At 54.2% G+C, this 15,146-nt stretch overlaps 1 protein-coding gene across 1 annotated transcript in view; it reads right to left on the bottom strand.

The window, feature by feature from the left end:
- Positions 1-1,889: 1,889 nt before the first annotated feature.
- The window catches only part of LOC142458482 (stimulated by retinoic acid gene 6 protein-like), a 32,132-nt gene continuing 18,875 nt past the window's right edge, over positions 1,890-15,146 (bottom strand). The window contains exons 9-18 of the mRNA XM_075559506.1: positions 12,230-12,341; positions 11,059-11,212; positions 9,990-10,065; positions 8,568-8,649; positions 8,097-8,145; positions 7,479-7,596; positions 5,727-5,846; positions 4,181-4,344; positions 2,700-2,846; positions 1,890-2,035 (exon numbers count right to left, since the gene is read on the bottom strand). Of these exons, the coding sequence (XP_075415621.1) occupies positions 1,890-2,035; positions 2,700-2,846; positions 4,181-4,344; positions 5,727-5,846; positions 7,479-7,596; positions 8,097-8,145; positions 8,568-8,649; positions 9,990-10,065; positions 11,059-11,212; positions 12,230-12,341 (1,168 nt within the window). The remainder of the gene's footprint in view (positions 2,036-2,699; positions 2,847-4,180; positions 4,345-5,726; positions 5,847-7,478; positions 7,597-8,096; positions 8,146-8,567; positions 8,650-9,989; positions 10,066-11,058; positions 11,213-12,229; positions 12,342-15,146) is intronic.

The raw sequence follows: 15,146 nt of genomic DNA, 5'->3' as shown, positions 1-15,146 counted from the left end.
CTGCAGCAATGATGCTTAAAGAGGCGAACCTACCCAGCAACAGGATGGGCGTGTTGTGCTAAGTGTTCAGCAGTAGGGACTGCACCTGCTTCAGTGGCTCTGGGACAGATTTCTCTGGGCCCTGTTGGATGGCTCCTGCCTTTGGACAGACTCCAGGATGATTTGCCATCAGAATCCGTGTGCTTGAACCCAAGGATTGGTTCCCCTCTGCAAAGAGGAGGCCCTGGTGGTGCAGTGGCTGGGCCCTGGGCTGCTAAGCAGAAGGTCACTGGTTTGAGCCCACCAACCGTTCCTTGGAGGAAAGAGGGCAGGAGGCAGCCTGCTTCCATAAAGATGACAAACCAGAACAAACCTATTGCTGCTGAGCGGATTCCCACTCACGGCGAGGCCGTAGGTCGGCATAGAAGCCTGTGATGGTGGTCCAGGCCGAGCATGCCCATGGCAAGCGAAGCCTGAAATGGCCCATTGGTTTCCAAGGCGATGGCCCTACCGGGGCTGATGGCCTCATCTCTCCCCTGTGGGGTGGCTGGTGGGTTTGAACCACCGAATGCTTAACCTCCGTGCCACCGATGTTGCTCTTGTCAGGTTGACAGCTTTGCAAACTCTGCCCTACAGGGTATTTTCCCTGGCAAAGAGAAAAGACCAGACTTCCACAGCATGGCATTTGATCCTACCCAGCCCCCCACACCCTGTCCCCTCACACTTGCAAAGGCTTACCCTCCTGCCACCTGCAGGGACTTCTCTCTCTGCCCCTCTCAGCCAGGCAGCTTTCCTGGCCACCTCACCAAGGCTAGAGACCCCGCACAGTTTGCCCTGGAATCCGGGTCTGCCCCTGTCCCGCACCCTCCCCCCCCCACCCCCCACTCAGGGATCAATGTGTGGGCTTGGGTTGAGTCTGCTCACCCTTCCTATCAGACTGCGGCTGGCACAGCTGTCATAGGCATCCTCTTCTCCCCAGCGCCAGTGCCCAGAGAGGACGCCAGCAGGACCTTGCTCAGATGAAGGCCCCAGGAGGGTCAGAGAAAGCTGCAGTCTGACTCCTGATGGAGAACATAGACTTCCCTCTCCCGTAACACAACCTTCTGTGGGGGAGTCACACTCGAGGGCTCTGTGGTTGGGACACAATTTCATGTCCACTTGATAATCAGAACGAAGAGGTGAAGTCTAGCCTGTCCATCAGGTCACAGCCTGGTGAGGCCTCTGTGGGCGTGGCCTTCTCATGAGGATTCTGGGACTTCCTCTCTTCCTCCCTGGTGCTTCACCTCCTGTTGACGAGCCACATGGAGCCACACCGCTGATGGCAGCCAGGGCCCTGGAGATGCTTCCACCGCCACTGGACCCACAGAACTTCCCACCCACTAGCCTGTGATCTTCATGCATTTGTCATCATTGCATGTGCTGCGTGAGTCTGAAGAATTCATGGGCTAATATTGGACATAAGGGCTAAGATCAAACTTTATGGACTTGATCTGGACTCGGGTGTTTTATTGATGCATAATTACTTCTTGATATAAAGTTCTCTCTGACACCTGTCTGAATGTCTCTGGATTTGTTTCTCTGGTCAACTGGAACTAACACAGGGTCTTTGTCCAAGTCCCAAGACCAAGTCTGCACCATAGACAGTGGAAGCGCTATTGGGTAAAACTTGTTCAACAGAACTTTTCTTTGGTTTTCGGTCCTTTTTTTTTGTCTTTCTCTTTGTTTTAAACCAAGAGGGTGATCTGGTCCATGGAGAATTCAGGTGGCCCACCCCCCACAGTTGGCTGGCACTTCGGTCACCTGCACACTCAGTGTGAGTGCCATCCCACCTCTGCAGGGACAGCTGCCCATCACCCTGACTGTCTTCCAGAGGAGCTGGCCTGGCCCAGGAGCAGGTGCCAGGGCCAGGGTCAGCTCTCAGAGGATGGCCACAGCATCTGGGCACACGCTCGGCCACTGCACCCTTGGGCTTTTCTGAGCTGGACGAGACTGGGGTTGTTGATGAGAGTCTGCAGCAGGAGCCACCTGGTCCTGGACCGAGCCGACACCCGGGGACCTAGAGCAGATGGGTGAAGGTAGAGCTGGCAGAATGCGCTGGGCTGGCGAGAACTCCTAGAGATATGGGCCAGGTCCCTTGTCCCCCAACCTCCCCGTGGGTCATGAGGGGGCCCCGCCCGGCAGAGCTGTGCGCCTGCAGTGTTGGCAGACAAAAGACAGTCCGGGTGAGTGTCCACAGACCGAGGCCCAGCTGGCAGGTTGGTGTCCCCACAGCAGGCAGAACATAGTCGTGGCACTGGGAGGGGCAGAGACCTGAGGAGGCGGGGGGTGGGGCGGTGGCAGCCACCCATGAAGAGAGCATCAGGGCCACACAAACACACTTGAGCCCCAGCTGGAAGGGCATCTGGTACGTGGCTTGGGTTATGGGTAGGGGACCTGGGCCAGCGGTGTGGGCGGTCTCCGCTAGCAGAACCACGGTTCCATTCCAGCAACAAGAGAAGAGCCCAGTGAGCAGGACAAGGACACAGGGCCTGAGTGGGTCTCACAACCAGGCCGGCCCCAGGAGCCACGCCTCCTGTGCTCCCAAGGGGTTGGGGGTAGGGTAGGGAAGGTGGGATGGAGGGCATACCTTGGCTCCCCACCCCTGCTGCCCCACCACTCTGGCCTCGGGTAGTGAGTTCCCGCTGTCTGACCCCAGTGCAGATGCCAACAGTAGAAGTTACCTGCCGACTGGTTGAGGTAACAGCATTTGATGGCCCGCTGCAGCGTCCTCTCCCGGTGGCCGGTTATCAGGATGTGACAGAAGCTGACCAGCACAGGGTTGGTGTGGTAATGATCCACGTAGAGCATGCCGATCCACGTGCTGAAACCTGGAAGGCAGAGAGGACCTCAGGGCCCGCAGGGCAGGTCTTCCTGGTCTTTCTTTGGGTCAAAACAAGGTGCAAAGAAGAGCAGGCAGCGTTCCGATCCCACCCTTCTCCGTAACACCTGGAGCTCGGGCTCTGCACCCAGGGCGGATGAGGGAAGGGATGGGTGTGGGCCACAAAGGGGCACCAACAGGATGCTGCTCCCTCGAGGTGCCTGGGGGACCATATCCTTCACTGAACACACTTCCGACCCGGGACCCCGGCGATTCTGAGGCGTTCATTCTCGGTGTGTCCATGCTGCCAAGCAGCCAGTTCCTCGTTTGGAGTCTCTGAGTGGCACACATGGTTAAGCGCTCAGCTGCTGGCTGTGGGAAACTAACTCTGAAGTACTGAAGTACGACGAGGACTATAGTCTCTAACTTAGAGGAAATCTGGAAAGCTAGCATTCCACGGTGGGAAAGACTCCACTTTGGTAAGTTAGAGATAAAGTCCAAGCACATTGTCCTGCTTTAAATATCGTTCCCACAGATTCTCCCCTAACAGCTGTGCTGCCTTAATGTGAGCACCTGGCTGGCTTTATCTCCCTATGGAAGCAGACATCCTTTTGCTGTCAACCACTCCCCCCCCCCCCATTCCTTCCCCCGGTATTAGGTTCCGCACCTGTGAGCTCAGGAACCTTAATGCAGTTACCTACCACTCACCTTGTGACACATGTAACTACTGAATATGCGTGTCTGATGGCTACCTATAAATGTCCCAAGACAGCAAAGGGGCTGTCCCTTCTCCCAGCTCCACGTGCACCATCAAGAGGGGTGGAGGTGAGCACGCTGTCATAAAATGTGTCTGACTCCTTTATTTTACTCTCTCTCCTATCTTTAATATCCTCGACGACTTTACCATAATTTTTATATATGATCCTCATACAATTGCGCCTACTGGCCCTTCGCTTGTTAGAGGCTGTTTTCCTGCTGAAAGGTTGGCAGTTTGAACCCACCCAAAGGGACCTAGGAGGACGACCTGGGGGTGAACTTCTGAAGCATCAGCCCTGGGAACTTTGGAGCAGCTGTATGTGGTTCCCCCCACCCAGACCCAGAATCGCTTTTGTTTTCTTTCAGGCGTCCGCTCAAGGATTTGGACAGCCTCTCACTGCCCGCCGCTGGAGCCCAGAGGGCCGTCAAAAGTGCTTGGCAGGGTGGTTTGGATCCCAGCCTTGGGCTGAGCGTGTTTTTTCCTGCACCCTGGAAAGATGTACGCCATGGAGCAGGGCCCAACTTACGGCGCCCGGTTGACGACAGCAGCCCTGCCCAGAGGAGGGGCCACTAGGGTCGGGCACCTACCCATGTCTGCTCTCTCGTAGCCTTTCTGCATGATGGTCCTGTCGATGCGGGCAATCAGCCACGTGCCCAGGATGCAGCTGGTGAGCAGCCGGGAGAGGCACGCGCCCAGCCCCAGCAGTACGTTGTAGAAGAACAGGAAGTAGTTGAAGTTGTGGAATGCTTTCCTGCAGACAGAAGCCAGCCCCAGGGCAGTGCCCTTTCAGAGAGGCAAGGCGGTTAGGCAGGAAGGCCCCCGGAGCCACCTAGCTTGGTGACCTTGGGTTGTAAGCTGGCACCTACTCCAGGGCACTGGGGGAGATGGGGGAGGGGTGTGCTCGGCTGCAGTGCAGGGTGCAGCCCAAGGGGGAGTTGGGGCTGGAACTATTCCACATGGTTTGGGGATGTTGAGGTTTCCTATAGAAGAAAAGAGGGTGACGGGCCCTCCAGGAGATGGAGTGACACAGTGGTTGCCAAAACGGGCTCAGGCAGAGGAACCACTGGGAGGGCAGCGCAGGGCCCGGCAGTGTGTCCTTCTGTTGTGCATATAGGGGTTGTATATAGGGGTCAGAACTTAACAACAGTACAAGAAACCTCCCGTGGCTGCCACTGGCTTTGTGGCTGCGTCTGGTCCCATAGTGACCCGCCTCCAGCCCAGACGGCGGTGTGAACCTCCCCACAGTGGTTCCCTGCTGGCTTCAGAAGAAAGTCTCAAGGGCCCATCCTGATATTACAGGCCCTGTGTCTGGCCCTGCCACTTGTGCCCCTCTCCCTGCTGCTGACCCACTGTCCGGCACCACGTTGGTTTACGCACTCTTCTCGGAGACATCTTTTCCTTGTCTCTTTCCAGCTTCTACCCCGTGGTTGCCCCCTTCCCAGCAAGACCCCTCCCCGAAAAAACCCCACTGACATTCTCCTTGAGCAGCTGCCCCTGCTCCACCTGCAACAGAATCGGTCACCCCCCCCCCAGCTGCCCACGGACACCACAGAAGTTTCCACGCAACTCCGACCGGTGGACAGTCGAATACACCAGGGGCATGGAGGGGAGGAAATCCTGGCCCTGTGTGGTGGGACGGGAAAACGACAGCCAAGGAAGCCCCACGGGGCAAGTGCGTTCAGTCCCATGGGGGTCCCCCCGATGCGGCCCCAGATCTGAATCTGGTTTGAATTTGTTTGGTTCCTTCGGCCTCTTCCCTGCCACCTTTCATGTCCCTCCCTGTCCACTGTCCACACTTCCTCTCTGGGAATTCTCCTCTGGGCTCTACTCCAGGGCTGACAGCTTCTGAAAGGCAGGCACCACAGGGATGCTGCCCTCCCCTCCCCTCTCCCTCCCACCCCCCCACTGCCCAGCCTACACAGGCTTGAAGTCCCTTTCATGTGTAATTCTCCTCCTAACACACCTTTGATGTATGTGCTTTTCTTTGTAAATTGGGGAAATAGGTCCATAGATGTTTGGTGAGGTCATCCAAGGTCACACAGGTAAGTGGTGGAGTCAGAAGTTGAACCCAGGCACTTTGAGACACACCCCGTCCCAGAGAGCCTGCAGTACCCCGTCCCTCAGCCCTCCCACCTGTTGTTGAGCGCCAGGGGCTTCTGCTTGTCCGTTGGGGCCATCTTCGGCTGCAGGAAGAAGCTGGCAGCGATCCACACTTGCAGGACCATGATACCCACGATGATGGCGATGGTGAGGCTGAAAAACAGGGCAGGGCTATCCTGAGGGCCCTGTCGCCTGGGGGTGGCCCTGAGGAGAGAGATGCCACCCACCCAGCATACCAGCAGGAACCTAGGCTCTGGCCATTACTGCTCCCCGCACAGCACACTGCGATCCAGGAGAGGAGCAGAGGCCCCTGAGGCAGGTGATTTTCCCATGGCCACGCGGTCAGGCCCTCTGGCTCCAGATAACCACCCCTGGGGCCTAGGGTGGCAGGAGGGGACGAGGTTTTCAGAAGTGCCCAAGACAGCCAGAAGAGATGGGCAGAGCAGCTAGCTGGCTTAAGACAAGGTGAGCACTGGAGGTTGTGGGGGGTTGGGGGTGGTGGTAGAGGAGCTCAAAGCAAGGGGGGACAGGTGGGAAACAGAAAGATTTCTCCCAAGTTGTCTCCCCCAAATATATGGCAAACTAGCTGCTTGCTACACGTGGCAGATGACTATACACTTGGAGGTCAACAGAAGTAGGTCAGGGGTTATTCTCCCTAAGGGTTATCAGCCATCCAGAGCAAGCAGTTACCACTGTTCATCCCACAATAAGTAGGGCCCACTCCCTTCTGGTAAGGATAGTAGTTGACTGTTTCCTTGTAGGAGACCCCTGAGAGGTCAAGCCCATCCAAGGTTAGGCCACCATCATGAATCTAGGGTCTGTCCAACTTGTCGCATGTATCCCTCTAGTCCCCCCACCCTTCCTATGGGCACACCCCTAGCTCATCCCCTTCCAGTCACGCTTATACCTATGGAACATCCCTTCCTATGGTGTGTATGTCTGTTGTCCTGCCCCTTCCTGTGACGTGTGGTTACCTGTAATCACGCCCCCCTAAGTAGTTATAACCCTTGGTTAGCAATAAAGTTGCTCTCCTGCTCTCGCTCTCGGGTGCTCCCCACGAGGACCACCGAGCGGGGCTGAGGTGAGCATGCTACCATGAATTGTGTCTGACTCCATGACTTCTAGCTCTCATGCTCTCGATGGCTTCACTATGATCTTCACTTATTATCGCCGCACAGTTGTGCCTACCAGACCTGTGATGATGTATTGGGGACCCCTCCTTTCCCCAGCAGCCCCGGAAATCACTGCGCCCCATGCTGGCCTCTCCTGAGTGGCAGTGTGGAGTAATGGTTAGAGAGAGGTGTGAGGCCGCCTGCCTCCAAATCCTGGCTCTTTCCCTTCCTGGGACAAAGTGCTGAGCAGCTCCGTGTCTCTTCTCCCTCTCGCCTGTGAGCGGAGGCTCCCAGGGCCAGCCCCACCGGGTAGTTAAGAGAATAGGTGACTGGCATGTGCTTCATGGTGAAGTGAGCCTCACTTATACCCTAATGTCACACAGCAAGTCAGTGTCTGATCCCAGACCAGAGCCCTGCCTTGTATTTCACGCCCCCTCTCCCCCCTTCTCCGGCCCAGCTGTAAAACGGACCTTTGGGTGGGGAGGACACTGGGTGAAGAAGTGTCTCGTGAACTGTGAGCTTCCCTTTCCGGGGAGAGTTCTGATAAACTGTTCCTGGTCAGAGCCAAGACTGGGGCCCAGGGATTGCGAAGAGCCCAGCTGGGAAAGGGCGCTTTCTGGAGCGTGACCTCAGGGGCCCCCAGGTCCCCTCCTCTCGAGCCTCCTGCACTCACATCCCGATGCCCAGGCCTTGCAGCACCTCCAGGCCCCGGCTGTGGGTGATGGGCAGCACCAGGCTGTACATGAACACCATGCCAAACAGGCTCTGCATCACGTGGATGATGAGGTAGCCTGAGGAGGAGAGAGTGCTGGTCGATTGAGGCCCTGCACACACACACACACACACACACACACCCCGATGGCCTCCCCCCCCCCACACACACACTCCCCCCCCCCATGGCCTGGCATGCTTGGTGAGGGCACTGCTTCTACCTGGCACATGCCCCCTATCTTCCTCTGAACTTTACTCAGTCACCGCTAAGATCAATGCCTCGGGCGAGCACCGGGCCCTGCCCTGGGTGTGGGCCAGCATTTCCTCCTCTGTGTCACCACCACCGGAGTTTAGAGGGCCCCTGGGGGGTCAGGACAGATGAGGCTTTCAAAAAGAGGTTGGTGGGAAAACTCCACTATTCTTGAATCCTGTTTTTCCATAACCCTTCTGAAGCGCCCACCTCCCTCCATTCTGAGGTCTCCAAGAAGGCAGCGGCCAGGGCTGCGTGGGACACTCCTGTCCTCCCTGCCAGGAGCCCAGGGCTGTGTGAGGACGGACTGGGTCCGGTAGTGGCACTTACCCCACAGGATATAGGCTATTTGCCACCCAGAATACCTTGCTATGGCCACCTGAGATTTAAGAAAGAGAAGAGAGTTCGGGTTACGGGCGGTGGAATGAGACTTGGGAGAGGAGTGTGGGAATGGTCACCTTCACTGTTTCTGTAGGAACGGCTGGGAGAGCATGTGTGGGGCCACGTCTGCTTTCACGGCAGTGAAAATGAAACGGAAGCAGCAGAGAAGAAGGAAAGGGAATCTCAGAAGGGCCCAGACCCTCGCGATTTCTAACCCACGTTCTGCATTTCACCCACCGACCCCAGAGAAGCGGGGAAGGCAGACAGGGAACCAGAGCCAGAGGGGGAAGGGCTTGGCCTGACTCACAGCGCAGCCCCTGGGCTGGAATGGAGGACTCTGGATTCCCAGCTGGAGGCTCTGCCCCCCAGCACTGCCTGACCCTGGCCCACTGCTGTCTCCAGAGGCCTCTGCAGACTTACCACGCTCTCGGAGGAGGACGGGCTGTGTAGCTTCACGGGAAGGAAGTGTTTGTTTCCAGACCACAGCCTCTTGATGTGCTTTCTGGGGAGAAGAGGGGTGTGAGTCATGTTAGTCCCCCGGCTCCTTGTGCAGAATCAGAGTTCAAGCCACATCTACAGCGAGGCCTAGGGTGGACTGCCGCTCATGGACGCTCAGACTTCTGATTGCCTTCAGAAACCTTAATCCGGTGACTTCAATGCCACTTTGTTAGATTATCTTCTCATGAAAGTGATGGGATTGAATCTGACCAGGTAGGCAGGAATGATATTCTTCGTTCTCTTGTTTATGCTTTCTAATTTCCTGCAATAAGTACGTTACTGGGCAACGAGGTGTCGGAGCAGAAAGCCAACGTGATTGCCAGCACACCTTCTACGTTTCTACCATGGACCATCTGGGGGCTTTTGATTGACAGCGAATCCATGTAGCACGTGGAACTCTCCCATGGGGTTTTCTGGCTGTCATCTGCATGGGAATAAATAGCCAGGCCTTTCATCTGCAGAGCAGCTGGGGTGGGGGGATGGGGGTGTTTTCAAACTGCCAGCCTTTTGGCTGGCAGCCAAGCACCTAAAGATAATGCTACTGTGGCCCCTTTATGCCAATGCAAAGGGAAAGAGGGAACACATTCCTTACAATCCCACCCCCTAACAAACCAACTGCCTCCCATCCCCAGGCTGGAGTCCCATCCTCGGCCCCACGCAAGTCTGATGTTTCTGGAGACTGTCTTCCCATTTGCACCTGCTTTTATGTCTTCAGCGTTTATATCTCCAGTATTTTTCCAATTTGTTTTCAATGTCCATGACTAGAGCTTGTAGTGGCAGATCTTGACACCCCAGAGAGAGGCTTGGTGTGCACAGAAAATAGCAAGGTCTCTGGGGCCAGGGAGACTTGCCCTTCTGCTAACTGCTTGGACAAGCCGTATTACTGGGTTGAGTCTCTTCTTCCTCAGGTGTCAACATGGAAATAATCACACGTATCCCTCAGGGTTATGGTGAAAATCAAATGAAGATGCTAATAATAGTGTCTAGGTCATAGAAAAACGCCACCCAGTAGGTTATTATTTTTTTGTTCTTATCAATACGTTTTGTGGTCCCTAGAAGATAGATTTTGTTGGCCCGAGACCGTGTCAAGGAAGACGATCCACAAGATGGATTGACGCAGTGCCTGCACCAATGGGCTCAGACACAAGAGCAAAAGACACAAGATGGCGTAGTGCTTCCTCCTGTGGTACACTGGGTCACTGTGGGTCGGAACCAACTGGACAGCACCCAATAGCAGCCTAGCAACAGACCACGTGCATCTTCCCTGGCCTGCGCTCTGCCGGCACCACTCACAGCACCTGGCTGATGCTGCAGACCCACCAAAGACCCTAAGAGCCCGCTTACCTGTAACAGGCCAAAATGTGGAACAGGTAGTTCACACACGTGAGGGAGGCAGGCAAAATAGTCACCACCCAGACTCCTGAAATAGAAGAGGCAAAACGAGAGGCCTCAGCAAGCAAAGCAGAAATACTGTTTTGGAAACACTTCCCCCGTCAGAAAGGTCTGGGCAGAATGTCCGCGTGACCAACGTGAGGAAATCAATAAAGAGTTACATAAGTGATGGGAAAGGGAGCCAAATAGAATCACTGGCGCTAACGGTCACCAGCACTGAAGCGAAACAGCCGCTCCTAAGGAAGGCAGCGTGGTGGTTCCGCAGAAGGGTCCACAGAGAGTTTCCACGTGCCCCGCAATTCCACTCCGAGGAAGAGCCCCTGAAGACCCACAGCAGGAATTCAGGCAAATGGTGGAGCCCCCGATATTCACCGCAGCACTCTGCCCAATAGCATAAGGGAGAAAACGCCCAGGTGTCCACGGACAGATGAATGGATAAATCAGATGCCGTGTGTGCCCAGTGGAGCACACGGAGAAATGAAGCTCAGATGCGTACGTGGAGGAAACGTGAGCAGGCGTGGAGAGAAACAAGTCATTCCCCCCGGCCCCAGTGACAGACACTGCACAATCTAGCCGAGGTACAATATGCAGGAAGGGCAAGTGCAGGCACAGACACGTGTGTCCGTGGTTACAAGGGGGAATTGTTGCTCATTGGGTGCTGGGTTTCTGGGTGGGCTGCCGGCCAGCACTTAGAAACGGAGTGTGGTGATGGTTATCCGCACTGGGCGGTGATCGATGCCATTGAATGGTATACTTAAAAGGGGTTGAACTGGCCAATGTCCTCCAATGTACATTTAACATGAGAAAAACCTAAAAGCAATACAATACTTAGGAATAAATGTAAGAAGGAAGTGCAATCCTTATACACGGGAAACGGCAAAATGTGGAAAGAAATGGAAAGACAGCCCACAGAACGGGAGAAAATATTTGCCTATCACATATCTGCGAAGGGACGAGTACATAAAGAACTCTTATAACCCCGCGATCAAAAGACGAATAAGGCTTTTGAATCGGTTTTTACCTTTGGCCACACTGATGAGCTCTTTCACCTGCAGGATGACGGGGGTCAGAGTCCCTGTGTCGTTCGGGGGGCGGATGTGGCTGTCCAGTTTGCCTTCAAATAGATCCAACTCATCTCTCACATGCACAAATACGCAGAACTCAATGACGATGAACTGGGGACACGAAGCACAGGGTTCAAAGGGTCCCCCCGAGCCCCGCTTGGTTTGTGAGCACCCCCCAGCGGTTCAGCAGCCGGCCTCTCCACGGCGGTCGGCACTGTGCGCTGTAGGAGATCGTCGCCCCACGCACGGGAGCCGACCCGGCAAATTCTCAAGGGACTCTCAGAACACCAATGAACCAGAGTGAAATGCAGGGCTTACTTGGAGCAAGAGATGGTTTAAGGAGGATTCTGGTTTTAATCTGCTACTTACTGCTCCACATCTTGGGCATACCTGTACCCAGCGGATGCTTGCCCATCTTTCCATACATCTTACCACCCTGCCACCTCGCCTCCTGCCGCCCTGCCACTGTGCCTCCTGGCACCCGGCCCCGCGTCTCCAGTTACTGCTGGCAGCTGTCTCCACCGACCCTCCCTCACTTCTCTCTGAGGGAGGGGCTCCAGCGCTGTCATCTTCGGGCAGCTTGGAAGTCTAGACTACGTCACTGGAATTTCGATGCACTGCCACCTGTTTTGCTTTCTCAGACTGCCTGAGCCTTCAAACCAAGTTTCCCTCTCTCAGGCTCTGCGCTTTGCCCAAGCCAGGCCCCTGCTAAGCTCTCTGCGGAGCTTTGCTTTCACCAGTAAGGGTTATCTTGGTGACCACATTGGGGTGGGGGGGGGCGGGCGGCGGGTGCTCAAACAGGATTCTTCTTTGCTGGACAGAAATGCAAGTTTGACCCAGCTCTTAGGAACCCGCAGGAACCCTGGTTGTATCGTGGGTACCTGTTGGGCTACAGTCTGAAACCACCAGCCACTCTGGGAGAAAGATGGGGCTGGCTGCTCCCATAATTAATTAGTCTCAGAAACTCACAGGGGCAGTTCCACTCTGTCCTATAGGGTCGCATGATTCAGATTCAACTCCATGGAGAATATATATATATATATATCAGGCTTCTTGCATGGAAGCTCCCGCAAGCCCCTGCCCCACCTTAGTCATGAACTAGACGAGGATTGTCTCCGGGCGACTTACCAGGTAGAGGCAGATGAAAGCCAGCACAGTGGTCCCGATCATTCTGCTCGGGAACTGAAAGCAGGGGTCCCATTCATAAACCCTGGTTTGGAACCAAGACTTCTTTCTCTCTCTGTGAATGCAGAAACCGCAAGCAGAGAGGCTCTGAGCCAAATGTTCAGTTCACCTCAAAATCACACCCCCCGCCCCCTCTCCGTCTTGGAGTTCGGAGTAGGGAGAGAGTACAGGCCATCGCCTCATTGGCTTTCCTTCCCTCCGTTGCTTTCCTTCAGTTTCATTAGGGAAAGTAATTCACCAAGCCAAAGAGCACGCTTCCTCAAGCCCCTTGCAGCTCAGTGACCGGACAGCAGAGTGCCGGCCCATTGACTGAGCAGGAGTGTCGTGGGGGCTTTGGGAAGCTGCTTCCGTGGATCCGGGAGGGCCGTTCCTCTGCCTTCTTTCTTCTTCCCTGTGTCTGCAAATGCCGGGGTGGCGGCCTGTCCAGGCTGGAGGTCCAGTAGCCACTGGGACTATGCGGTAACCCTGAGGATGGGAACCACGCACTAAGATGTCGGAGCAGGAAGACAGTCCCCACACGACCATGGTGGTGGTGGTGGCATTAGGTGCCGTCCAGTTAGTCGTGACCCACAGCAACCTTATGTCCAACAGAACAATACACCGTCGGGCCTGTGTCTTCCTCGCCGTGTTCTCACGTGCCAGCGTTGCTCCAGCTGCTGGGTCGATCCAGCTTGTTGTCAAAGGCTCGCCTCTGTTCCGCTTCCCCTCTGTGCTCTTCTCCTGGGACTGGTCTCTCCTGACGAGAGGCCCAAAGCATGCGGACTGGAGTCTCACCATCCCGGCCTCCAAGGCCATTCTGGCTGGACCAGCCCCGGTACAGATTTGTTCCTTCTTCTGGCTGCACTTTCCGGATTCTCCGCCAACACCGTCATTCTCCCGCATCGATTCCTCTGTGTTCTTCTTTATGCAATGCCCGACTTCCACACCCAGACGAGACGGTGGAAAAGACCATGCTGTGAGTCAGCTGTGCCTTAGTCCTCAAAGACACATCCCTGGTCTCCAACACCGAAGAGGTCATGGCAGCAGCTTTAGTCAATGCAATGTGCCATTTGGTCCCCTGACTGCTGCTCCCACGAGCATTGTTTGTGGATCCAAGAAGATGCACTCCTTGACAACTTCCATCTTTTCTCCATTTATCATGATCTTACCTATTGGTCCAATTGTGAGGACCTGGGAAGGGGGCGTTTTGTTTTTCACATTGAGCTGTGTGGCTGTTACAAAATCTGTTGTCAATTTGAGACTTAGGAGTGAAGGGGTGGAGTCTACCTGTCAATCAGGTTGCAGGTTGATGACCTCATTTGGAGGTGCTTAGGAGATAAATAGCTCTCTGGAGGCGAGACACTCACACACTCCCTGTGAAACTTTTCTGACAAGAAGCCACGTAAAGCTACCCTGATGCAGCCAGAACTCTGGGAGCTGGAGGAGCCACGTGGAGACCTCTATCAGCGCTGAGATGCTTACAAGGCCCCTGGATCCACAAGGCTTCCCACCCACTGGCCTGTGATCTTCCTGCATTTGGCATCATTGCATGTGTTTTGTGAGTCTGAAGGGAATTTTATAGATTGATATTGGACATGACCTAATATCAGACTTACGGACTTGATCTGGACTGGACTGGGATGTTTTCTCAATTCTCAATTGCTGTTATACATACAGCTCTTTCCTATACACATATGAGTGTCTATGAATTTGTTTCTTGAGTCTAACACAAGCTATAATCCATCCTGAAGGCTGAAATTCTTGATCTTCGTCAGCAAGTGCTTGAAGTCCTCCTCACTTTCAGCAAGCAAGGTTGTGTCATCTGCATATCAAAGGCAGTTAATAAGCTTCCCTCCAATCCTGACCCCGCGTTCTTCTTCATATAATCCAATTTCTCTGATGATTTGGTCAGCATACAGACTAAGTATGGTGGGAGGCTACAAGCCTGATGCTCTCCTTTCCTGATTTTAAAGCATGCGGCATTCCCTTGCTCTGTGCATGCCTCTTAATCCATGTCCAGGTGAGCACAATGACATGTTCTGGAATTCTTTCTTCTCAAGGCTATCCATACTTTGCTATTATCCACTAGTAAACATCTTTCTGATATTCTCTTTCAACCGAGATCCGTCTGACATCAGTAATGATATCCCTTGTCTCACCTCCTCTTCTCAATCCAGCCTGAATTTCTAGCAGCTCCCTGTCAATGTACTGCTGCAACCATGGTTGGATGATCTTCAGCAAAATTTTATTCGCATGTATTATCAGTGATATGGTTCTATAATTTGTATCTTCCATTAGGTCACCTTTCTTTGGAATGGGTACAAATATGGATCTGTTGACTAGAAGAGTTCCATATTTGTACCCATTCAAAAGAAAGGTGACCTAACAGAATGTATAAGTTATAGAGCAATATCTCACGTTGGTTGGCAGTTAGAAACCACCAGCAGCTCCTCGGGAGAAAGACTGGGCTTTCTACTCCTGTACACAGTTACAGTCTCCGAAACCCACAGGGAGGCACTATGAGTCAGCACTGAATCCATGGAAGTGAGTTTGGTACTTGGTTTTCCAGTCAGGTGGCCAAGTAGCTATCTTTCAAATTTCCTGGCATAGCCAAATGAGTGCTTTTAGTACTTCATCAGCTTGTTGAAACAGTTCAGTTGGTATTCCATCAATTCCTGGAGCCTAGGTTTTGGCTAATGGTTTCAGTACAGCTTCCACTTCTTCCTTTGGTCCCATTGCGTGGTTCTTGCTCACATGCCACCTCTTGAAATGGTGGGCTGTCGACTGGTACAGTGGCTTTGTGTATTCTTTTCCATCCTCGTTGGATACTTCCTGCACCGTTCCATATTTTCCCCATCTTGTACTGCCATCAAGGGAGTGC

The sequence above is a fragment of the Tenrec ecaudatus genome, chromosome 10 (genome assembly GCF_050624435.1).
Source record: "Tenrec ecaudatus isolate mTenEca1 chromosome 10, mTenEca1.hap1, whole genome shotgun sequence".
Lineage (NCBI taxonomy): Eukaryota > Metazoa > Chordata > Mammalia > Afrosoricida > Tenrecidae > Tenrec > Tenrec ecaudatus.
Note: the sequence above shows the minus strand (reverse complement) of the source record. Positions and strands in the feature narration are given on the sequence as shown.